General features: G+C 39.9%; 2 protein-coding genes across 3 annotated transcripts in view; one reads left to right on the top strand and one right to left on the bottom strand.

Annotated features, from left to right (window-relative positions):
• Nucleotides 1–26,690, top strand: part of MANBA (mannosidase beta) — a 204,695-nt gene that overhangs the window by 114,586 nt on the left and 63,419 nt on the right. The gene's annotated exons all lie outside the window — the stretch shown is intronic.
• Nucleotides 1–26,690, bottom strand: part of NFKB1 (nuclear factor kappa B subunit 1) — a 71,108-nt gene that overhangs the window by 43,794 nt on the left and 624 nt on the right. Inside the window, exons 2-5 of the mRNA XM_081925519.1 lie at nucleotides 11,195–11,247; nucleotides 8,463–8,547; nucleotides 6,560–6,600; nucleotides 2,969–3,067 (exon numbers count right to left, since the gene is read on the bottom strand). Coding sequence (XP_081781645.1) covers nucleotides 2,969–3,067; nucleotides 6,560–6,600; nucleotides 8,463–8,547; nucleotides 11,195–11,239 — 270 coding nt within the window. The 5' untranslated portion in view covers nucleotides 11,240–11,247. The remainder of the gene's footprint in view (nucleotides 1–2,968; nucleotides 3,068–6,559; nucleotides 6,601–8,462; nucleotides 8,548–11,194; nucleotides 11,248–26,690) is intronic.

Raw genomic sequence — 26,690 nt, 5'->3', positions numbered from 1 at the left:
GGTGGATAAATAAGACTGCTATTCAGAAATATAACAATAAATGGGGTGGGGGTGGGGGGTGTAGGAAATCTCCAATTACCCACGGAGTGAAATATATTTTGCCACAAGGTCCATTCTGACAAATCATTTGTTAGAACAATCTGTTAAAACATACTGAAAATTTTGCCATTCATGAAAAGGAGGCACCTAGAGCTAGGGTAGGCTGACAGAAGGGTAATTGAATGCAAAATATTTCTCTTTCCTTTTGGCTAAACTTAAAATCATGAACAGGCACTAACAAGTCAGTGAAGTAGCCTTGAGGAACTTCCCTATATTTACCTGCCAGCCTCTCCTAACAGGTGTTGCCATAGGAAGATTTATACAAAGCAAAACACTAAGTCAATAAAAAACACACTTAAAGAAAGGGTGGCAGTGGAATTCTACACCTGTCCACTCAGAAGCAAATCCCACCTAGTTCAATGGGACTCTCAGGTAAGCAAATATAGGATTGCAGCTTAAGGAATGAAAGTATGACAAAATATGAAATGAGTGAAATGTTAATAAAGGGGGGGGACACCACCTTACCCTTTCCACAAACATCATGGGAACACTTTTGATGTCATATTTTCAAAATTCATTTAAATAAATATAGTTTATTTGCCGGTGAGCTCTAGAGGTCAAACTAGATGTGACAGGGACAATCACATTCGTTTGCTGTGCATCAGCTCTGTTCAGATATAAAGTTGGGACCTGCTCCCTTCCTTCCACTTGAGGCACTTGCCTCTCTAGCCTGGTTCACTTCCCACACGGGAGCCAGAATGGAGAGAAACGTTTCTGCAGCAACAGAGTGCAATGATAAGTAAATGGATGGGGGCAGGTCCCAGATCTCATAGTCCCATCCCTCTGTGCTTCAGGGGAGAATGTCCTCTACAAGATGGAAGTGACTTGCATCTGGCCCAGTTCTTCATTTTGACACATGACACTATGAAATATGGCACTCCCACGCCAATAACTGCCAAAATATGTAGAAACAAGAAAATTGGGTGTGCACTCCAAATCAACCTTTGACCTACCTACCACAGAATACACGCTTCAAATCTAGACTCATCCCATGCCCAGTTCTCAGCGGAGATGTTAAACCCTTGTCTAGCCTCTAACATTTCAGAATGCAAGCAGGGACTGAGATAACTAAATGTTCCTCCATACCAAAAATTAATAAATAATCCCTGCACATAAAAGACTACTAGTTTTAAGGGAGAAGGGTTCTGGCCTTGTTTTTGCATGGATAAAAGATTTTAGGAACAATATTAAATAATGTAGTCGGAAGGGGTGCAGCCCAGACATAGGTTTGCCACCTCAGTGAAAATGAGGCCATAGTCTCAACGGTCAGCCTAGGGCTTTGGTCTTTGCAGAATCAAAATGCAACTGGAACTGCATTTTAGAAAGAAGTTGACAATAAAGATTGTAGTGTTGCAGATGTACTTTATTCATGCAAAGTGGGACATGAGCTTTAAAGCTGCCATTTGTCTAAAAAGCCTGCTTGGAATATTATGTCTATTGGTAGGATGGGGAAGGGCTGAAAAAGTCCAGACTGGTCTTTGCTGTTGGGGAAAAAAGGATGTGTGCCAGGAGTTTCCAAGGAGCCATTTTTTAATTCATGCAGAAAGAAAGCAGTCTTAAGTTTTCAGAACTGGCTTTCGAACAGGCTACCACTATTACTTTGGAAATGGCATTGCCTATTTGTGCAAGTTTGCTCAGCACTTGTTCAAACTATAGATTTTTAAATGAACAAATGCTGCAAACACCATAAGCCTTCACAGTTCTCTCCTTCAAATGAAACTTGCTTTGTAGTTCTACCCTGGAACTTAACATTGCTTGGGGAGTACGAGGCGACTACAAATCTCTACTTGGCAAAATACAAGCTTGACGCTAAATAATAATTAGCAATTCGCTACCTATTGCTTTGTGCATTCTGTCCCCATTGACCTGCACATATAAATAAAAAAATGGCAGCCTTGAATATACAATAGTCCCTTTTATAAAAACAAACTAACTGAATTAGCCCTTTAGACCTTTCACATAAGCAAGTACGTACAACCATAGTACACTTTTCATTTTTCTAATCAAAATTCTTAGGGAACCCCACCCAAGGGTTTGATTATTTCTTCATTTGCTGCATTTCTACCCCACCTTTCCTCCAAGGAGCTCAATGTGGTCACATGGCTCTCCTCCTCCCCATTTTATCATCAGAAGGTGGAGCGAAGTGGAGCTGCTGCTGCTACTACAATTCTTTTCAAAAAGTAAAATTTATTAACCAATGTGGAATGAAACAAAACTGCTTGTATAACTGTACAATTGACACTTTATAAATATCCCTTTGCCCAAACCTTCCAGTAACAGATTATACCGTTTCAGTCATTCTCACGCTGCTTTGGTTGGGAAGTGCCTAGGCAAGACTTTCCTCTTTCTATTGCAACCTCCATTCCTGTTACAGTGGTACCTCTGGATATGCACACCTCTGGTTGCGTATCCTTCAGGATGCAAACGCGGCAAACCTGGAAGTATTTTTCTGGGTTTTGCCGCACGTGCATGCGCAGAAGCACTCTACACACCACGTGCATGCGCAGAAATGCTCTACCATGCCATGCGCATGCACAGAACAGGCACCTCCGTGTGCAAATTCCTCGGGATCCAACCGGAGCTCCGGAATGAATCCCGTGTGCAACCGGAGGTACCACTGTATATCCAAAACAAGCAGCAGTAGTACATACAATTTTTTTTTAAAGTGAGTACCATCCTAGCTCTGGTGCCCTCTAGATATTTTGACCACAGGTCACACCATTCCTGACCATTGGGCATGGTGACAGGGGCTGATGGGAGTTTCAGTCCAACAACACCTGGAGAGTATCAGGCTGGGGAAGTGACAAGCAAATTGATGGTTTAATAATCATAACCAAAATAATAAATGGCAAGTAAATTATGAACTTACTTTAACTTGTGGATATGATTTTTTGTTCTTCTCGCTAGAAGCTCCAGGAAGTCCACCATGCGATGGTCCTTCACAAACGTACCGGAAGCGAAAACCCCTCTGAGGAGATGAGTTTTTAAAAGGTTAATGAATTAACTTCTCACACAACGCCAGCTTCTTTACTGCACTGGTGAGCAAAGAGAATGCATTAATTTTTACTTCTTCACTTTTCTCTTCCCCTATACTAATTTTATGTTGCTTATTGAATTTCTGTGCCACACTTCATCACATAGTGACCCCAGGGCGAGTAACAGAATAAAAGAAAGGCAATACAGTTGTACCTTGGTTCCTGAAAGCCTTGCGACTTGAACGTTTTGGCTCCCGAATGCTGCAAACCCAGAAATGAGTGCTCTGGTTTGCGAATGTTTTTTGGAAGCCGAATGTCAGATGTGGCTTGTGCAGCTTCCGATTGGCTGCAGGAAGCTCCTGCAGCCAATCGGAAACAACACCTTGGTTTTCGAACGTTTTCGGAAGTCGAACGGACTTCCTGAACAGAGTCCGTTCAAGAACCAAGGTACGAATGTACAATAAATCTTCCTTAAAAATAAATAAATGCAGATGGCAACCCTGCCTGAACGGCATTCCCTTCCAGTGTGAGAAATCTCAAACAGAGTCACAGCCCTGTTAAACTCAGAAAATGAGATACTTGGAGCCAGTCCTTTTACTGGTCCTTCTTTCTTTCTTTCTTTCTTTCTTTCTTTCTTTCTTTCTTTCTTTCTTTCTTTCTTTCTTTCTTTCTTTCTCGCTCTCGCTCTCTCGCTCTCTCTCTCTCTCTCTCTCTCTATATATGGAATTTTGTTTATTTGTTTGTTTATTTATTTATTTATTTCACATACTGCCTGATTATAGTGACACCTCTAAGCAGTTTACAATGGTAAATACACTCAAGGCTGTAAGTTAAATAGGAACTGGTTGTGACATAAACCCGCAGGATATTTTGCCCATTATAAAGAATTGGGCAACAAAGGGCTTGTCCACAGCTCTGTTTGCCCTGCCACTTTCCCCCAGAAAAACTATGGTTTAGTGCTGAATCCAGAAAAAACAGCAATTGGATTTTCTACAGATTGCTGTTTGTTCTGATTTACCATTAAAGAGCAGCTTTTCCCGGGAAAAGTGGTGAGGCAAAGTTCAAACTGCTCAGACCTGTGCCTAGAAAGAATGGGACACACAGAAAGTGTTTTTTGCACCAGTGCTTTCTTGGCATGGAACAAGTGGAAGTGTGGACAAGCCCAAACTGTGGAAGCACCATGATTTTTGCTGTGACACACTAACGTGGCCGCTGCAAAGTCGGCCTTCAGGAAGACACTTGCTTTCAGTGTAACATACCTCCCCAAACTGCTGCACTGATACAAGAATACATAACCTTATCGTACCCATAGCCCTTGATGTCATGAAGCAAGATATCTAAAACAAACAAGTAAGCAGGCCACACGTTTCCAACATTTAAAGGCTGTCTCAAATTCTAATCATCTTCAGCCCACAGCTAGCCATCCTACTCAAAACAATAGCTCTCAAAATGAGTAAGCAACCGCAAAGCTATTCTGTCCAGATCTTTTTTCCATTTTAACACTACAACGGATGTTCGACTTTCACTCCAAATCTGCTGCAAATGCTTCAACATTCTCAGGAGAGGAAACCATACTTCGCTCATGCAAGAAGCAGCACTGGGGCAATTCTTAAGATACAACTTATATTGTAGGCATTGAGGCTATGATGCAGGGCTTACATGGTGCATAGCTTAATTCATTCCTGCAGTGCTGGATTTGCTCAAACACTGCTTGCCTTACTTATAGCTGGCTCATGCACCACTGATGATTGTATTATGTCACATTAAAAGCTCACCCCCCCCCCCATAATCCTGGGAACTGTAGACTGCTGGGAATTGTATCTGTGAGCAGTAAACTATAGTCCCCAGGATTCCTTGGAGGAACCCATGTGCTTTAAATGTCCATGTTCAACCTACATCAGTATAGTGGTTCAGACATTATTATTAGGAGGGACCAGAGCTTAGTAGCAAAGAAGCATACTTTGAATACAGAAGGTTCCAGGCATCTCCAGTTAAAAGCAGCAGATAGCAGGTGATAGGAAAAAGCTTTTCCTGAGACTGCAGAGAGCAGTCATTGAATATTTCATGGGGCTACATCAGGCTTCCTCAACCTTTGGCCTACAACTCCCATGATCTCTAGCTAGCAGGACCAGTGGTCAGGGATGATGGGAATTGTAGTCTCAAAGGGCCGAGGTTGAGGAAGCCTGGGCTAGATGACAAGAAGCCTGAGACAGCTTCCTAAAGTGTTACAAAAATGTCAAGCTCTGTTTTGACAATAGAAAAGCAAGAGGCCAGATGTCTTTAGCACCTGTCTTCCTCTTCTGTGATAATTTTCTGCCACTATTCCTGGTTTCAGGCAAAGTATGGCTCATATCTGTCCTGTAGATCAGGACTAAATAACAAGATTTGATCCTGGTTTGCAGGAGAAGCCATCCATAAGCTGCTTTGATGGTAAGCTGGTTTGTCTAAAATGAAAATCAAAAGTAGGGAGCCAGGCTGTGTGAGCTGTGCTGAAAACCTTGCTATAGGGTAGGGGGCACCAGAAAAAAGTGGGGCATGGAAGTTTGGAACCACTATTATTCTTAAGATCAACTAGCCACCTGTTCAAAAAGAAAGAAAAAGAGAATCATAACAACGTACTTTCCGAAGTTGCCGAAGGGGGGTGGCATATTTGCATAACAAGAGAAGGTATGAATGATAAAGATCTAGGTGGCTAATCAATGCTGAAATAAAGTCAAAAAACAAAGACCTGAGCCCTAGAATATTCAGGGGTTCTTGACTTGCCCCTGTTTAAGAATATTTTGTTCCAGTTTTCCTTTGTACACTATTTTACATTCCTTTGGGGAAAACATGTATTCTACATTGTAGTGATGGTCAATATGGAATGGTCAATATGGAAATTTCAGGTATTGTTGTACATTAGCCCAAGCTAGCATGGTCAATTGACAGAGATTCTGGGAGTCACAGACCAACATCTGGAGGGCACCACACAGGCTACTCCCCACTGTAGAAGTACCATAATAATAATAATAATAATTTATTTATACCCCGCCCATCTGGCTGAGTTTCCCCAGCCACTCTGGGCGGCTCCCAATCAGTGTTAAAAACAGTACAGCATTACATATTAAAAACTTCCCTGAACAGGGCTGCCTTAAGATGTCTTCTGAATGTCAGGTAATTATTTATCTCTTTGACATCTGATGGGAGGGCGTTCCACAGGGATGTGGGCTCCCTTATGCCTTATATTTACTTAGAGCTACCCTGCCAAAACAAGGCATCCTCATTGAGACTCTTCTTGTTTAAAGGAATATATGTTTATTCCTGTCATTTAGATGCCCAACAGGTTCAAACAAATCAAAAGCAACAATATCAAATCACCCATAACAAGACAGACTAGATATGGAACCTGAGTACAAAATGTTGTTCGACATTTCTAAATCTAGCATTACAGCAGTTAACTGAGAGATTGTTGTGGTAATTTCAAAGCATCAATAGTCTTCTCTTACCTGCTTAGGTTGTTCAACAATTTGAAGGTATGGCCCATCACCTTGTTAGAAAAAATGAAAGGAAGATAGGTTTTTTTAAAAAAAAATCTAAGATTTTCCTATTTTGCTTTTTTTAGGATAACAGTTCACTTTAAAATTTCTCCCCTTTGTCACTCCCCCCCTCCAGCAGAATTTACCCTTCCCCTTCAAGTATAATCAGGTGGGCACATTCTGGTCTGAGAAAAAGTTTAAGTTAGGATTGAATAATCTATATATCCAAAAATAGCACAAGGAGCTAGTAAAAGTAGAGGTGTTACTGCCTCTATATTTATATTTATAAAAATAAAATGTTATATTTGCAAAGCCACAATTTTGCATATGATGCCTTAAGAAAATGAGGGCTGATGTACGACTTTGATCTGAAAACCTTTTTGATTATACTTATATTGTATTACTTTAATCCTGCTCAACTATCAAAGAAGAATCTTAACAGATCCAAGGAGCATCAAGATCAGCTGAGAATAGCCTTGAGTTCCCCGATTATAAAAAGCACAATTTTCTGCAAATAAGTTATCTAAAACAATTCTGCAATGATTATCAAAGTACATAATAAGGTTGTCCCTTGTCAAATAATGAGACACAATTTTGTTCATGTGTGTCTTTTGGTTAAGAGTCGGGCAAGCTTGCTCAGTTTTAAGATTCACTGTGTTTTATTAACTGTTTGTAGTAGTGATTTCAAACTGCTTTCTGATAATTTACTTCTTCAACTTTAAGGGAAAATAGCTTTAAAATAAGGGTGGGGGATCTAAAAGTCCTCAGATAGTTTTCCACATGTACACTTCAGTTTTTCAGCCACCTCGCCCTACCTTAGCTCCCTGTGCACAATGACCAAAAAATGTTGGCAGACCCTCCAGTGTGATTGTCACTAGAAGGGAAAATCAGGAACCCTTCTCATGAGGAATGATTCCTTGGGAATGATGGTCATATTCACACCTGAATTTATAACACAGTTAACGCACATGACTTCCCCCAAAGAATCCTGGGAACCATCATTTGTTAAGGGTGCTGCCAACTGTAGCTCTGAGAGGGATAAACTACACTTCCCAAGATACTTTGGGGAGGAAGCCATGTGCTTTAAATGTATGTTAAATGTGCTCCACAGATAGTGTGGGGATGTGAGTGATGTGTGCACTTACTTGTGCTTCCTAGGACCAGGGTAAATATACAGAATAACTAACAGTCAACTTTCAGCAGCAGCTTCAAACGTAGCAGTGAGGGGGAATGCATGTCAATTAAAGTGGGAGTTGTGGTGCGTGCCAAGTTCACACACATCATAGCAGAGAAAAAGAGATCTCCTTTGCACATAGCTTAGGAAGCACAGTAAAAGGGAGAGCAGGTCATTTGTACTTCCCCTTTCCCTACTTACTTATGATGTCAAACTTTGTAATGAATCATCCATGATGTGTAAGAAGGAAAAAGCACAAGACAGCTTAAGTCCTGTATCAACAAAACTCTTTTCATACTTGAAAAGTTGCAAGAAAAAAGCGGCATTTATTGACAGAAAGTCCCCAGACTTTCCAAACATTTCACATCCATATAATGAAAAGAAGAATCAACTGTACTGCACTAATCCTTTTTATGCTAGCATGTTCCGTAAAAGCACAACATCTGATTGTCAAAACTCTGAAGCTGGCATTTCCCAGTTCAATATGGGACAAGGGTCTTGTGCTCTTCAAAGCTATTTAGAATGGAAAATTTGGGCACAAACACATTCTCACATTACTACAATACCATAATGGGAGAAGTTGTCAGAGAAGGATTTTTTTTTTAGTAACTATAAATTATAACTGTTTTAGACAAATATAAGTTTCTGAATATGAAGCAATTTTACAAACCATCTAAGTCAAGCATAAATGATTTTTACCTGTGTGCAGGTGAAGATCAGATGTAATCATGCTTGTACTATTGAGCAGCTGATTCATTCCCATGATGTGGTCCATTCCATACACCTGCATTGAGAATATCTGTGCTTCTTAATAGATTTCAGGCTCTAGTAACTTATTTCAGGCTCTAGTAACAAAAATACTAATTTTACAGCTCTTGCTTGCTCACCCAATTTTGTTCTGCAGAGTTACCTTAAGTATGTGAACTCTTTTCAATAGCTGGGTTGAATCAGTATACTATTTGATGAACTACCAGCAAATGTGTGTCCCGCTTTCTCCATATTGCATCCAATGTCTGTGACCCTAATAAGGTACATGAGAACCCAATGTGATCCCTGCTGTTGTTGTTGTTTAGTCGTTTAGTCATGTCCGACTTTTCGTGACCCCATGGACCAGAGCACACCAGGCACTCCTGTCTTCCATTGCCTCCCGTAGTTTGGTCAAACTCATGCTAGATCCCTGCTAGATCAGGGTCATCTAGGCCAGCATCCTAGTCTGACACTGGCCAACCAGATACCTACGTGAAGTGCAATGGTATTCACTTGTGATTCCCAAGAACTAGTATTCAGAGGCATACTGCCTCCACACAGTGGAGGAAAAAGATAGCTTTGTCCTCCATGAATTTGCCAAAAGCTCTTAATTACCTCTGAGGTGTTTCACTTGTTTGCTTTCTAATTTTTATTGCCTTACAGCTTCTGTTCTGATTCTTCCAGTATTCAGTTTTATTGGAGGGAGGGAGGAAACCTTTCTATCCACTTTCTCTACACCATGTGTACAATTTTATACACATATATAAATATTCCCTCTTACTCACTTTTTTCCTAAACAAAAAAAGGCCCAAATGTTAGGCTAATGTTTCTTCATAGGAAGGTAGCCTTGTTCAGCAACAGAGATTCCTCTCTGCTTCTCATGCAAGGAAAAGAAGAGCTCCATCTATAAAATGATGAGAGCCACAAATATACTGGAAGGCTCAGGACTGCAATCAGTAGCTAAAGTTCTGTATCCTGTTACATATAGACTTCAAGGGTGCTAAGCACGTGGTAGAGGATTGCAGTCCATAGGCGACGCACAAGCATGGATATATGGAATTGCAATAATATATAATATTGCACACATTCATTGCAAGAAGTCTCCCAGATCACGTGTGTGATCTCTTCCTTCAAAACTATCACATAGCCCACTTTTGAAAAGATGACATTAGGGCAAACTTCTAGTTCCTATACCATATCTCAGGCGCATCCAGTGTGGTTCCCCTCCAAATGGCAAACTCTTATCATACGCAACCAAGCATGGCCAATAGTCAGGGATGATAGGAGTTGTAGTTCCCAACATCTGAACTATTTCAACCGTATAAGGGTTTTCACAGAAGACCTAATAAGTGACTAATGAACACACAGTGCTAACATCTGTAGAATTGCCAGTCCAACCAGACCAGTATATATTTTTTAAAAAATAAAAATGTAAAGTTGTTCATGCTTCACCATTTGCAGTGGGTGGATGATCATATTTGGAAATTTTACTTTTTGCTAATTTGAACATGGGCGTAATACAAAGACGTGAATGTCAAAAAGTTGCAACACCCACTCATTAAAAGCAAATGAAGCAACAACTAAACCATAGTTATGAGTCATACAGGATACACTAACCTAAAAATGCAATACCAAGTAAACTTTTTTAATGGGTCTCTCATTCGCAAAGCTTACTTTGCATTTTCTTAGCAATATGGACAGAAAATAGATTATTATTTGTGCCCAAAATCTAGTTTCCTTCCACTATTTCTAGCACTTTCTTACACAGATCTGCAATTATTTTGAAACAGAAACTGGAGAACAGGATCATATGCATATACCTCATATAAAGGAATACGTCCAAGGGAAAGTTATCTTAAAAATAAAGTAACACAGCAATATTAGAAGTACTCTGCCCTCAAATAACATATTCAATCAACAGAGGGAATGAAGAGCAGCTGAATAGCAACCGCTAATACAATTTTGCAGTCCCGCCATGAATTCACTCAAGGTTGATGACTTCTAGCTGAATTAAGCACAACAAATCTATATTTATTTATTTTTTTGCAATCTTTATATGTTGCCCTACATACAACAACAGTACTCTTGGAAACTTAACACATGACGACAACAACAAAGAGCCTAATAATACATTCAAAACAGTCAATTCAAAACAGAGAGAAGAGAAATAAAACCGCAGAACCAGACCACTTTAAAGCAGAGCAGAGGAATAAAAACACATTAAGAGCAAAACAATCTTAAATCCACAACGGTTTAAAATGCCTGGGAAAATAAACTAAGGTGCCTAAAAAGAAATTACAGGAAGCACCAGGAGAGCCTGTCTCGGGGTGGTAACCATACCACTACTGGAGATGCCTTTTTTCTTGTAGCTACTATACCTCACCTTACAAAGTAGCGGGTGCAGAGATTATGATCTCAAGGTTTAGGTAAGTACCTGGGGAAAGTGGCAATCTTTGAAACAATGGTTATGCACTGTGAAGGGCTCTTAAAAGATCAGAATCACCACTTGAATTCAGAAATGACAGGGATGAAGTCCTCAATATGAGGTGGGGTTCTCCCCCGCTCCTATTTGTTTTATAGGCTCAAACATCCCTTAGTTTTTAAAGTAGGAAACACAACTTCGCATAATGCTTTACACACATTTCAGCAGCATGTTACAATCATAGGGTACAGAAAATGCTCACCTGAGGGTCCGTAACTCCCAAGAGATATGCATTGTCATCTGCCATTCCGAGAACTGAAACAATTAACCATATATTGCAAGTCAATGCCCAGTTACAATAGCTACTGAGTCCATAAAGTCATCCAATAAAGTCAAACCGAAATCTCTAAGGAAAATAATCTGACTATGTGAGATACAAAATGTTTCAGATACTATTTTATACTGCACTATTTTTAAAGTTTTAGAAAGGATGACATCTCTATATCAAGTTCAGTCCTTTATTGTTATAATAATCAGGGACGAAGTTGATTGAATTTTTTTTGGGAAATGTTTCTAAATAAACCAGCTCCGAAGTGATTCACACAACCGATCTGGCAAGCTGGAAACTGGGGTGTCATTCTCCTAATGCCTGCAGAACTCATGCTGCTCAACTGTTTTATAATTTTATTTATATAATGTTCATTTATTTATATAAATAAAATACATTTATTTATATAATGGGGGTTTTTTTTGCTTAAAAAAAGGTCTGAGGACATTGTACGATCAACTTTAAAAAAACACACAAAATGGTGGGCTGCTATACTTTTGCTTGAAGCATCATTCACCAGTTAGTTCAGACATCTTGCAAAGACAAATCTTTTTCCATGTTTCCCCCCCTGTCCCATAAGAGCGGACCCTGTTATTGCTAGATTTCTGGGGGTGCTTTTTTTAAACTGTTCTTTTACTAGTTTTAAGTTTCTATTTTTGTACAGAGATTTAAAATATCCAGGGGTTTAGAAATGCTTTTAAATAAACAAATAATCAACCACCATATTTTGAAGCTTTATTCCCGCCCTCCCCCTCGCCCACCCAAACTTTCATTACTGTAGTTGGAATACTGGAGAGGTAGAGGTTTCATACATCCCTAGCAAAATCCTTTAATTGCTAGATATCAGCAACATTCCCTTTTTAGCAAAATATCAGCTGACCAGGAATGCATGATGCAAACTAGTTAGCTGAGGTATAACAAAAGCATCGCTAAATTTTCTTCCTCTTTCCCTTATGACTTATGAGCTAAGGGGACCCTCCTCTTAACTATATTGGCAATTGCCTAGAGAAACCTGTAAAGCAAGGTTCACAGCTCCTTTGCAAAACAGATTTACCAATAATCTCTCTCTCCCCCCCCCCCCTTTACTCAGGGCTTTGTTTTGTGTGTGATAGTACTCACTGGTACTTTTTTAATGGCCATGTCAGGCATTTTCTGCTGGAATCCATGGTGCTTTTATCAATATATCAGTACTGGAACCTCATTTTTGATGATGATGATGATGATGATGATGATGATGATGATGAAGAAGAACAACAACATTCATTTTTTCTGTAGGAACTCACAGCCCTTTTAGCTTCTATTAAGCATGTATGATATGAGGAAACTATATTTTGAATGTATCAAATGTGACTCAGAAAAAGGAAGGTTTGGTTGTTACTGGATTTTCCAATGACGGCTACTTAGAAACAGACTTTTGCTTGCTATGGTAAATGTGATCTGAAATACATAACTGAACTTTGCATCATACATATCTGACCTGTGCATCGTTTTATTTATATTGGTTGATGCAAAACAGAATGATGCAAAAGGTCACATCTATATCATGCTTTTAAAGGAAGTGTAGTTTACCCCTCACAGAGCTACAATTCCCAGCAACCGTAGCAAATTACAATGTCAAACATTCTGGGGAACCCATGCACTTTAAATGTGCTTTAAAAGTATAGTGTCTGGTTGACCTCAAACATTAGTAAAAATTTAAGGTGAACTTATATTACCAAAAGTTACCACTTCTTGTTAGAAGGGAAGGGTTCTTTTAAAATATTTTCTTTTCTTTTTTTTAATAAATAATTTTATTAAGTTTTTCAATAGTTATATAAATACAAAACAAGACAATAATAGAAAAACAGACAAATGAAAAAGACAAAAAAAGAACAAGTATAATTTCATTCCCTTTTTTTCTTATACCTTACTTTCCCGACTTCCCCATACCTCCCCTCTCTGTATTCCAATTTCTGTTTAAAATATTTTATTTTCAATTCTTCAGAATCAACACAGCATTAAAAAACAAATAAATATGCCCTCACAGATTCCTATTTCTTGTCACCAATCCACCAGAGCTGATAATACTGATTAAACCTTGCAGAACTGTATCACAACCTTTGTCTATCAAATAAACCCAGACCACAATCCAGCATATCAATAACTGTGCAAACCCACTTACTTTTATTTCATCTCTGGGCTGTACTCAGGGCACAGTGAATTAACAGTGAGCAGTACTCTTAAATGCAGACAGCGATCAAACTTCTTCCTCCTCTGGCATTCAATAAAACTCTGAGGTAGGCATGTTTTTAGAGCCCTGCCAGGTGTGGGTGGGTGCTAGAACCAATTACCGTACATTACAAACACCTGTGTGCAGCCTGAATCAATAGTTAAGATAAAACACAGGCCACTACCTCAACCAAACCACTAATTGCTCTGCAAACCTAAGGCTACCACAATCAGTTTAGGTGGCTAATGCTGAGGGGGAATTTTAATATTCCACAGGGTATATGCAAAATTCCTTCACATCCAGGAGGAAAGTCACAGGACTCCCACAGTGTTATCACATGCAAAGAAAATCCCCCCCAGCTAAGAACAAAGGCATGCAAGCTGCAGTTTCATGCATTTGTCGATGATTCACAGCACCAGATTAAATGACTAAAATAGCTTTATATTTTCAAATAAGGATATTTCACAGTGCAAGCAAGCAAGCAAACCTATCAAAAGGTTGTCGAGTATGTATTTCTTTACATTTCAGTTTCAATTTTTCATCATTTCAGAAGTGCTAAACTAGGACTGTGCTGCAATCCACCCTCCAGCTACTTGTGGGAAAACCATTAATTTATGAAAGAAGCTTCCATGGTTTTCCCCAAATTCTCAAGGCAATTGAAAATTTATTTAGAATTTTTTGAAGGTAAAACTCTGTCAAAAATGTATAAGATATTGCTGGAGTGGCATACTAAGGATGAAGAGGTTAAATTGGTAATGATACAGTGGGCAAAGGATTTTGGGTATAATATTCAATTTGAGGAATGGGAAAAATTGTGGAAAGAGAATATAAAATTTACGGCATGTACGTTGCTGAAAGAGAATGTAATGAAAATGTTTTATAGATGGTATATGACTCCTGTAAAACTAGCAAAGATGTTTAAGGTGGATAACAAATGTTGGAAATGCAAAGATAAAGAAGGGACGTTCTTTCATCAGTGGTGGGAGTGTAAAAAGGTAAAAAGTTTCTGGGAAATGATATTCAATGAGATGAAAAAAATGTTAAGATATACCTTTGTGAAAAAACCAGAAGCTTTTCTTTTAGGGATGGTAGGAAAGGACATAAGAAGAAAGGACTTTAAACTTTTCCAATATGCTGTAATGGCAGCCAGAATCCTGTTGGCCCAGAAGTGGAAACAAGAGGAGATACCGACGATAGAAGAATGGAGACTAAAATTGATAGACTATGCGGAACTGGACAAATTAACTGAGAAAATTAGATACACTAAAGACCAAAAGTTCATCGAGGACTGGGGAAAATTGGTGGGTTATCTGAAAAATATATGTGGTATAAACACAACGTTAGTGGGTTTTCAAGAGGCACTGTAAAAAACAACAACAAATAAGTATTGTTTATTAAAAATAATGGGCGTAAGGAGGAATAATGGCAATATGAAAAAAGGGACTGCGTATCAAAGATATAAAAATGGATGACTATCAGAGACGCTGAAGGAAGTTCAAAACAGGCATAAGTTGTTGTATTTGGGTTAAAATGTATAACTGGATGAAAATCAATAAAATTTATTTTTAAAAAAAGAAAATTTATTTAGAATTTTGGTCAGTGCAGGGTTCTGAGTTATCCTTGCGTGGATTAATGTAGATTTCCTGGCTGCTCACGCTTCCTGGATGAAAAAGCCCAATAGGGGGAGTTACCAAATGATGCCTTACCCTGGATTTTTTAAATTTGAAGTGCCAGCACCCAGGAAAACTGCAGACAGATCACTGGCAAAATGATATGGTGAATGAAAAATGGGACACTCACAGAAACCCCCATGGCAACCTCAAATTAAGGTGAGCGCATCTATGACCCTACACCTGACCCATGATTATTTAATTGTATTTTTCTCTTGCTTTTGATAATTCTTAAGAATATTTTATTTTCTCCATTTCTCACAGAGAGGGGGAAGCAGGAGAAAGTTTTGGTGCAACACTATTCTAGAAACTGACTGAAGCAGAAGAAGGCAAATGTAGAATGAAGTACCTTGCCTCTTTATTATCCAGTGCTTGTAGGTATCGTCATGCAAACCTTTTGCCCTCTGTGGAACAGCTGTGGCCTAGACTTTATGGATAATCTATGAGAGACTAGTGGCTGCATGTTCCTAACTTTTGTCCCACCCCCCACCCCTTATTCTATTATTCTCTCAGAACTTTGTTAATATACTGAAATCCTGAGTGCTCTTCATTCCTCCAGCCCTGAATAGCAAGACATTGAATATAGCTGATTACCTTTAGGCAGTCTCCTAAAGTTCTGGCCTGCAAGTTTCTGTGCAATACTGAGGTTCCCTATCCAGTGGATATGATCTCCAATGATCCAAGGCTATTCTGACATATTTCCCAATGCTAATTCACATACAGCCCCATAAACCTCAAGAATTAAGCTATCTGAAGTCTAGTAATTTGGCTCCTTTACAAACATTCAGTTCCTAGGTCATTAAAGTAGTTGATAAACAACGGAAGTCCAGCAAAAGATAATCTATCATTCTCAGACTTTTATCGTGACCATACTGGATCTATAAAACAACATTTGGCATATTAGACCTAGCCCCTTTTCTTGTTCAATTACAGCAAATAAAAATATGAGACAAAGCTCACTAAGCGCTATGTGTATTATTCATTCCCAATGTGACATTCACTGTAACCTCTAGCCCAGAGAGGGCTAGATTTGGAACAAAGATGGGTGGTTCACCCCTGAGATTCAATATTATATTTTAATGCTAAAAACAAGTAACACTGGTTTTATTTCTTGTTGAGCAATCTTTTTATTTATTACAGACCTGTGCTGAACCAAAGGAACTGTTCTGGAAACTTTGCTAATGCCATCTTGCTAGTCAAGATAACCCCACAATTAACTGGTAGTGGTTGTAGGAATAAATTCATATACGCTTATGCTCACTTGCTTTGATGTTACCCTTATCTGTGGGGCTTGGGGTGCTGGGTTCTGAGCCCAGAAAGGGGAACTGTCTGTAAGGTTTGGGTATTTGTCATCTATGCCCTCATCTAGTCAGATAAATGACATGTGCTGCTTTGCTGTATAAAGAACACATAAACATTTGCTTAGGCATGGGCAAGCCATCTCCTTGCTGCAGAGTCCGTCCTGCATCTGCAAAGGTTAGGAGAATTGGCAGGCTGATTTGCTGTAAGTCTACACCTTCTTTAATAAAGCACTGCAACTGATCGCTTTGGCATGTTTGGCATCCTTTGGTATACCTGCACCCAACTACTCCAAGCTCTCCTTTGGGCCACCGGATCAAGACAAGATTTGTAAAAAACCAAAAACTTGTATAGGAGTTTGTGCATCTTTTTTCACCCCAAGCTATAAAATGCAACAAAGTGCTGAGTCCAGCAAAGACTTGCACCAACTTTGCTTTTCATCAGGATCCAGCACAGTCACACTAACCCAGGCATAGGCAAACTCGGCCCTCCAGATGTTTTGGGACTACAACTCCCATCATCCCTAGCTAACAGGACCAGTGGTCAGGGATGATGGGAATTGTAGTCTCAAAACATCTGGAGGGCCGAGTTTGCCTATGCCTGCACTAACCTATGGTTTATCTTAGTATGAATTCTGTCTGGGCACTTAAACCTCTGTCAATTGCTAAGTTTTGTGTTGTTGTTTTGAAAAAAGAAACACTCTGGCACATTTCACTAGCTGGGACAAAACAGCACCCCACATATAAAATTCAGTTGGATTCTTGGGATACTTGGGTGTTTGTTCTGCAAAGAAGGAAAACTGTAAATGGCTGAAATTGGGGACATGGTTTACAAGAAATGCTTCATGAGACTTGCACTATAGGTCTACATCTGTGTAAATCCTACAATGAAAAGTGCACCTGGAGTAGGTTTGCCATACAACAGGAATTTTCCAGACATATCTGGAATACTGCAGTCGGAAACAGTTTCTGGGAGAAAATTGGCAGAATGTCTGGGAAAATCTGGACATAGGACGACCCATGTTGGCAAGGTCGTTTTTGCCAATTTCTCTTAAAAATAGCTTAAACCACATCTTATGTGTCTGTGTAGTTACTTTTTGAAATATAGCAACCCCAACCCGGAGGGGAATTTTACAGCTGAATGCCTGGGTTAGAGAATGAGAGAGGAATGAAATAAAACTTATTAATGAAGGTAACTCCAATTCTGTTCCGGAAAAAGCAAATTCTGGAGCAGGTTTCCTCAACCTCAGCCCTCCAGATGTTTTGAGACTACGATTCCCATCATCCCTGACCACTGGTCCTACTAGCTAGGGATCATGGGAGTTGTAGGCCAAAAACATCTGGGGGGCCGAGGTTGAGGATGCCTGTTCTGGAGCATTGCAGGAATTGTCTCAGCCTGTGTATCAGACAGTACCAGTTATAAGAAGGGCAAACTTCCCATATAGTATTCATTTTAAAAACCCATGCAGATGATGCAAATAAAAGCATTTTGTGCAAATATTTGCTTATTTACATAATTTATTCTCCTCCTGCTCTGTTAGTCATTTGGGAAGAGAATTAGGCAGAGCACCAAAGACTTGTTCTGGGGAAATCCTGCACGCTGAAATCCAGCCACCTGCACTTCCCAGCTCCTAAGATTACACAAGGCACTGAGTGACTAGCACAGCTTCAAAGGCTTTTAGTGGTTAGAACTACCCACTATTAGGATGGTGACTTTTTCATCCAATACCACAGTCTAAACTTACATACAGCACAGTCACAAAACTGTGGGGGAAATCCAGTAATTCAGTTTGCATGCAGAAAACAACAACAATATACAGTTGTTATGAGAATGTGCTTTCAGGAATGCAGTATTTGCTAGTTGGCATTTCTGCACACATATTGGCACTGAAACATTAGGTACAAAAAAAACAATTGGAAAGACCATTAAGAAATCAGGAATTGCTTAATACAGTAATTTCTGGGTGTAAATAATAGTTATATCGCCATCTAATGGAGCAAGCAAAAGAAATGGGAGTAGGTATCACTATGAAACTATCCTTCCTAAATTATATTAATTGCCTGTAATACATGTTGCATGATACTGTGCTTATATAAGCAAAACTTAGTTTAAACAGTGTTGCAGACACTGGGTGAAACAACTTCTTAATATCTCATGAACAGCAAGTAAAAAAAAGCGATTCAGTGTATCTTTTTTGTGCAACTTTAAAGCTTAGAATGTATATCAAGGAAGTCATAAAATGTAACACTAATTGAAAGCTGAAAGACGTTTAGATTATCTTTAATAAAAGTATTTCAACACCCCCCTTAAAAGAGAAACAACCCTAAGGTGTGTAACACTCGCAGCAATTGGGAATTGCATTTAAGAAGTTTTGTTTGCAAATGAGGCATACTGTATATGCAAAGAGGACATAATAGAAAGAGAAACTTGAGTTTGTTCACCTGAGAATTTACCTGTTGTAAGATTGGGAAGGCAGTCTCCCATTTCAAAAATGAATCCCCATACAATATTGGGGGAAAGCCATAGCTCAGAGGTACAGTACATACTTTGCATGGAAAAAGGTGTCAGGTTCAAACTCTGGTATCTCCATGTAAGTTTGGAAGAAACTCCTTCAAGCTGGAAATCCCTTGGAGCTGCTGTCAATTCGTGTCAACAGTACTGAGTGATCTGACTTGGTATCAAGGCAGCTTCCTATGATCTTATTAAAATAATGCAGTCTAAAATCATGTAGAACATAGGGAAGGGAAGACTTTATGCACCCAGTTCTCAATCAAAACCATTCACTTCATGTTTTGTAAAACTTCCCAAGGGAATCACGTGGTTTTAGAGTTGCTCGGGCTTCCCTAAGCCAAAGAATGCCAAAACATTAAAATCCGTGCAAAAAGAAAAAATGAATTATTCCCAGTTCCATGAAAGAAACCTCAGCCTGTATAGAAGAAGTGATTATCCAATCACTTAAAGCTAAACAAATTCTGCCCAGAATTGCTCTTGCTGGGTTAAAGGGAAATGGCCATAATTGTGCCAAGCATACTGCAAAAGATTATCTACGGAGGGGGTAAAATGCTTTCAAGGGACAATAACTAGTTCTTCAGCTCAATACTTTTTATCTGGCAGTTACATATCTATGAGTCAATAAAACAAAACAAGTTATGGCAGGGATAAACATGCTAATGCCTCTTCAAATACAACAAAATAATAAGCATTTGTGATATCACATTTCAAATGTGATTTCACATTATTTGTGAATGCAACCATGATTATTTGTTCAGCAAAACATGAGCTGTCTCACCATTGAACTGACAAGCCACTTTTTGTTTCTCCAAATCTTGGCTTGTTTTAAGCTGCTCTTACCCCATGTCTCTGTAGCTTGGTGACCATCTGGCGGGGTGGGCAGCAAAGCAAACTGTGGTTAAGCAAGGCTGTTGGTTTCAGATATAACACCATACCACAGTTGAAACAACCCATGGGTCATAAGCCAAGAAGAAACCATGGTTTCATATCGTGGTTTGTTGCCCAGAAATAAGCCATAGTTTGTTTGCTGAGGTGGAGCCACATTTCAACAAAATGAACCATAGTTTAGCATTATGTGTGAAACTGATCCTTGCCTCAATAATCACTACAAGGTCAAATCAGTATTATTATTTTCCACACTGCAGATGAGCACACAGCTATATGCATGCATCCCTGCTGGTACTTAACTGACATTACAGAAGCAACAAATTAGAAGGCAGGAACAAGCACAAAAGAAAAGGCCTGTAATGAATGGGAAAGCCCAAGCTTGCTCTTCAGTATACAAATTCAATTATGTGTGGGTGTGGACTACTCCAGTCAAATCTGAATAGAGAAATGGTTGATTAATAGCTAAAAAATGCTTAAATGTGGACAAGTCTATAGTCCCATGTTGCATTAAGAACTCTTGAGCTTCTCTCCTGTTATTTCTCTGCATGTTGTTAATATAGTACAGGAAGTGCAAAGGTATGTTTTGGAGCTGACTATAATACCTACATTCTGTAGTCTATCCAATGAAGCTCATCCCATCCTTCTGCAAAGGAACACCTACAACAGATGCTGTGCTCAGGGCACTTCTTGATATTTTTACAGATGGGATTGAATGCATGACAGCAAATTCAGTTTGCACAATTAATATGGATTTGGGCTCTTGCACAACAAACCTGCTTAAAGAAAATCAATACTTTTTGCAGCAAGGAAAGTGATGGGGAAATGTGCTGGAAAGTGTGGGATAGCAATTCCTCAGCATGTCTTCATATAACCTCCCTGCAAGCAGATCCAAATGCTCAATAAACTGCTGGCTTCATAGAACCTCCCAGGAAACTTTGTGCAGGGCTTATTGAAAGGAGGATAGAGAAAAGAGTATTGCAAAGCCTAGAGCTTACAGTGGCAAAAGCTCTATGTACCGTATAACGGGGGAGGCCTGTCCTGTTTCGTTGCCTGAGGCAAAACTGGAAAGTGCTGTCCCTCCTGCCCAAGCAATTCTTACTGGGATCACGTGGTGGCAGCTTCTGGCAAGATCTCATGAGATCTTGCAGAGATTTCGCAAGATATTTTGCGAGCTCCATGAGATCTTGCTGAAAACAGCTGCAGCCACACGACCCTCAAAGAATTCCACTGCCCAAAGTTGGCTGCTTCACTCCACCTCATGGGCAGGCTGGCCCTATTTCTAACCATTAGTAGTTATTACATGTATCATATTTTGCACATGAGGCAATTTGCAGCTTCTTAAACTCCTACACTTAAAATGGATAATTTATCAAGTGTTTGTCAAATCTACTACCATAGTAGTAAAAAATAGTAGAAAAAGTGCACATGTGCACACATAAAAGTTCAGATACAACATGGTGTATGCATAACATACTTGGTGGGTTACTGCATAATGAAGAGGCAAAAGATCCTTGGATATGTTGACTGCAGGGGCTGGATATTAACTGGATATGTATACAACCTTGCAGAAGCCACAGTGCTGACAAGCACGTAAGGGCATTTGGTATAAGGAGAATTTTCTACCTAGATACCAGTACCAGCAGTGGTCAGCTAGGTGTTCCAAGGAAACCTGCAAACAGGGCATGAAGGCATCTGTGTTGCCCCATTATTTCCCCACAAACCACCTAGTATGTACAATGCACCCTTATGTTAAAAATGCATGATGCAGATTCATAGAGGATAGGCCTATCAATGGCTATTAACCATTATAAGTAATGTATGGAGGCAGAATACATTTAAGCACGAGGCCTTGAGGACTAGCAACTAAGGAAGACCACACATTCATACTTTGCTTGTGAGCGCTTAGAGAAGGATCTTACTGGCTGCTTTTTTTTAAAAAAAGAACAAGATGCTGGGCCTTGGTTTACCCTTGCAACGCTGTTCTAATGTGTCCATAATAAACCATGAATGCACCTTGTTTATTTCACTCTTCATACATAACAAAGGCAGGATGCTCCAGCTGGCGTTGTGCTTATGCAGTAAAGGTAAATCAAGGCAGTGCAATGTACCCAGGGCACTATGTACCATTTCCTGAGTGGAACGCTACAATGAGTGAAGAGGCCTTTATAAACAGCTCCATCCCATATGCTCCTGCAAATTAGGATTGTAAAACAAAATACTCTAGATGCCAAGTAGAAGAATGAGTTAAGCGGTTAAGATCTTGGCACAAGTCTTACTTCACATAACAGTAACAGCTCCACACTGTTTGTTTTACTCTTCAGCTTTAAAAAAGAAGAAAATCCATTTTAGGATTAGGCTGTGGGTTTCTTTTTAGGAAGGGCAGAAAGGTGTTGTTAAAAAACCACATCACTGCAAAGCAATAATCTGTGTCTAAGGTTAGCAAACACTCTATTCTACGGTTTTTATCTGGCTTGTAGATGACTGAAACTCAGGATGGGGATGAAATTTAATTCACTTTGCATTTATAGGTGACCCTATCCAATCTGCACTTTCTAAAATAATATGCAAACTGAAACACAACCATCCTTTGAAAATCATGCAGCTCCACGTTTTGCAGTGCTGTTCTCAAACCAAGTAATGAGTACAACAATGCACAAACTAGGGTTCATATGAATGCATATATTAATCAAAATAACATACATAAATTATGGGACATTGACTGAAAAAAATGTGCATATTAGATAAAAACTACAAGCATAAATTCACACAAAAATACTGAATTTTCATTGGAAAAATGAGAAACTGAAAGAAACCAGAAATTGACTGATTCACTCATCCCTAGACTGAACCTTGCAGTCTGCTTCTTACTTCTAGAAGAGATCTAAGAAGTATCAACAGAAGGCTTTTATTAACCAAAATTATACTGCCTGCTAATAGTGAGCAAGCAGAAATGGGGAAATTCTACAATTGCATAACATTTCATGTGAAAGTTAACAAAATCTGCCACTAATAATTAGGGTTGTTTATTTTTACTGAGCATCCTTACTCAGGAAAAATACATGGATGCTTTAGTTGAGATTCCTGAATTGAAAGGGGTTGGACTAGATGACCCTCAAGGTCCTTTCCAACTCTACCATTCTATCATAGCTGTCAACGTTTCCCTTTTTCAAAGGGAAATTCCCTTATTCCGAATAGGATTCCTCGCAAGAAAAGGGAAAAGTTGACAGCTATGCATTGTATGATTATATGATTTTACTGAAAGGCAGCTAAAAACACCTTTAGAACTCAATCTTGCCAATTCTGCAGGGAGCAGCTGAAGAGGAAGGAAAGTGAAGAATTCGCTACATTGATAAGGTCTGCATATAATGAAAAAACAAACAAACCTGCTATTAGAAGCAACAAATTTTCATGGGGCAAAGTGCTACACTGTATTACACCTTTCTTCCTAAAAAAATTACTGAGTCACAACCTAACATCCCCTCCCTTCCCTTGAAAAAGGCCTTATTCTGAGGAAATTCAGCTTATTTCTGAGGAAATTCAACCTGCATGTTCATAAGTGAGTCATTTAGAAAACCCACTTTCTCTAGCCCAAAGTCCAGCTCTTCTTTTCTGTGACAAAAGCATTCCCGTGGTGAGTCGCAACAAAATGTCTAGAAATCTAATAATAATCTGTGTATAGTAAAATCTATTTCCCCTGCACCTGCATCATCTTGGTTTTCAATTTGTGCATGAATGGCACAAGTTAAAATTGGAACTGAAATAATTAAACCAAAACAACCAAGCAACACACAGTCTAGGTACTGAAAACAAAAGGATCTCAAACAACTCCCTGTGTTTACATTTCACAGAAAATCACACACACATCAGCCATTGGTGCTTCATTGGCTTTACGAACACACACGTTGCAAGCACTCCTACCCACTAGTGATTAATTCTTAATGTGAAAGTTGTTGGGACTCAAGTCCATCATAGCCTTGGAAGAGAAATACCTTCTTCATTCCACCTAATAAGCTGCACTCTGCACATGCAGAAATCTTATTAACATATTCATGTTAATTAACATTATTAACATAACTTATTAACATTATTAACATAACTTATTAACAAGTTTTCCAATGCAAAACTTTGGTGCTGAAAGAGATCCTAGGCTCATATCCTAGTGGGTACTGCTGCCTTCTCCCCTCCCACTGTTCCACGTTCAGATATGTCTGAGAACAGATCACTGGGTGGCAAGTGGGGGGCAAACAGGGGCAGCTGAACTCAGCCTTACATATGGGAGATACCATATCAACATTGAGAAACATTACACACCCAAGTGAAGAAAAAGCAACATACATAGAGGATGTCAGAGGATGCAGTGGGGAAGGTAACAAACTCAGTGGCCTCTCCAGAATGGCATTTTTAGCAGACGCATTCTGCAATATGTCACTGATGCAATAATAGTGTGTCAGTGGTGGGTTTATACCACACATCATTCCACTGTATTAGTTGTTCTGCAATGTTTCTCCAGTGTCACTACATTATTGCCATCTGGAGGCACACTCTTGCTCGCAACAAAAGTGGGGAAACAAAATCGGGACAAAAACGCACACCTGAAATATCTGTGATACGAACGATTAAGAGAATTTCAGCAGAAAGCTATGGGGCATTAACATAATGGCAATGGAAGTAGGGTGTCTGCCCCGAAACTCTTGCAGGAATGAACAGTGTTAAAGACTGACACAATATAAGGTGGCTTCCTGTATTCCTTCCTATGGCTGTTTTAATTTATTGCATGTTTATCCCACCTTTTTCTCGCAAGAGCTCAAGGTGAGATACATGGTTCTTCTCACCCTCATTCAATCCCAACAACCCTGTTAGGTTAGCCCAAGAGGCAGTGAATGGCTCAAGGTCACCCAATGATCTTCATGGCCAAGTGGAAACTTGAACCCTGGTCCCCCAGGCCAACACACAATACCACTACACCACACAGGCTCTCTTAGGTTCCTAATATCTGAGCACAAATAACAATGAAAAAAGGAAATATGGAAATCACAACTTTCAGCAGGAAAATCCTGCCCCCTGATCTCAGATTACTGTGAAACAGATAACCCAGTAGTGGAGGGAGGGATGCACTCTGCACATGCTTTAGATCTATTTATTTTAGGAGTATACCTCAATTCAAGGCTGAGCCCTGGCATTGCTGAGTGACTATAAACTTAACTGTGGGGAAAACCAGCTTCATCACGAAAACACACTTTCAATAGCATGAAAGAGACTCACTGAAATATTGTACAAATTCCAGAATGGCAGCAGGGGGTGAGTATATTGCACCCCCCATCTTTTCAGTATGAAATCACATTTTCTTTTCCTTTCTGCCCCAACAGTAACATTGGAAACTGCCTTTTAATGAATCAGACCATTGGCTCATCTAGATTAGTGCTGTCCACACTGACTGGCAGCATCTCTCTATGATTTCAGACATTGGTCTCTCCAAACCCTACCTGGGAACACTTGTGATTGAACATGGTACCTTCTGCACACAAAACATTCTGCTAAGAAACATTTTTTGTTTAGCCTACCCAACAGCTGAGAAAGCTAGCGCGAATTTAAGTCTCTTGCTATTTCAACTTTTCAAATGTCTTAAATTATTGTTGCGGTTCTTCTTCTTGTTTTATCTTTTGGCAACCTGCTTTGAGGCCTGTTTGTTTGAGACAATCAGGCAGCGTGCACCTTTTTGTGAAGTTAATAAATGCAAAGAAGATGTTCCACAGTTCTGTTCCCTCCCCTAAGGTCCACAGTAAAAGAGATGGCTTTGCTGCTGTCACCGCTCTCTCCCGACCCAGCAGCAGAGCTCCTGCGTCTGCAACAGCTGTGCTGTGTAGCTAGCAAGTGAGGCTGTTCTTGGGACAAAGAGGAAGTGATGAGGGGCGGGGGAGGAAGAGGCTTGCCCGGTTGAACACCAGCCTTACACACAAGTGCCAAAGGCACAGGAAAGCCTTGCCCAAAAAGAAAAGGGGCAACTCCGAGCTCTGGGTTGGGAGAAGGCCTTGCCATGTGCGCCTCTCTCCCCAGAGTCCCAGCACCGCTTTCCTGAGCACGAGGAGCGGCGTGTTATGTTCGCTTTGCCCAAGAATGAGGAAGTAGAGAGAGCTGTTGAGTACAAGCAGCATGAAGAAGAAGAAAAGTGTAAAATGCAGAACTCCCCTCTACAAATGTAATTCCCCAGAGAGGTCCACCCCAGCTAACCCATAACTCAAAGGGCTTCAGGCCAGCTCTGAAAATGTCCACACCTGGAAACTGGAATCGACTCACCCCTCCTTCCTCCCTTAAATCACTTGCACATGATGACTTGTGGGAAATCAGAATAAAAATAAAAAGGCCGTCTCTCTCCCTGCCGCTCTGCAGAGAGTCTTATTATGGCACCTGAGGGACAAGCGGGTTTACTGAGGCACAAGTTTCCACAGACTAGCACCACTTGATCTGTAATAATAATAATAATAATAATAATTTATTATTTATACCCTGCCCATCTGACTGGGCTTCCCCAGCCACTCTGGGCGGCTTCCAAAAAATTACTGTATTAAAGTACTGTAATACACCAAATATTAAAAGCTTCCCTAAACAGGGCTGCCTTCAGATGTCTTCTAAAAGTCTGGTAGTTGTTGTTCTCAGTGGCGTAGCGTGGGGGGTGCAGGGGGGCCCGGCCGCACCGGGCGCAACATCTGGGGGTTAGGGGTAGGGGGCGCAAATCCATGGGTTGAGGGGGGGGAATCCACGGGTTAGGGGGTGCAAATTACTTGCCTTGCCCCTGGTGCTGACAACCCACACTACGCCACTGGTTGTTCTCTTTGACATCTGGTGGGAGGGCGTT

This window comes from Podarcis melisellensis (assembly GCF_964234715.1).
Source record: "Podarcis melisellensis genome assembly, chromosome: 9".
Taxonomy (NCBI): Eukaryota; Metazoa; Chordata; class Lepidosauria; order Squamata; family Lacertidae; genus Podarcis; species Podarcis melisellensis.
This window is presented reverse-complemented; position numbering and strand designations above follow the sequence as displayed.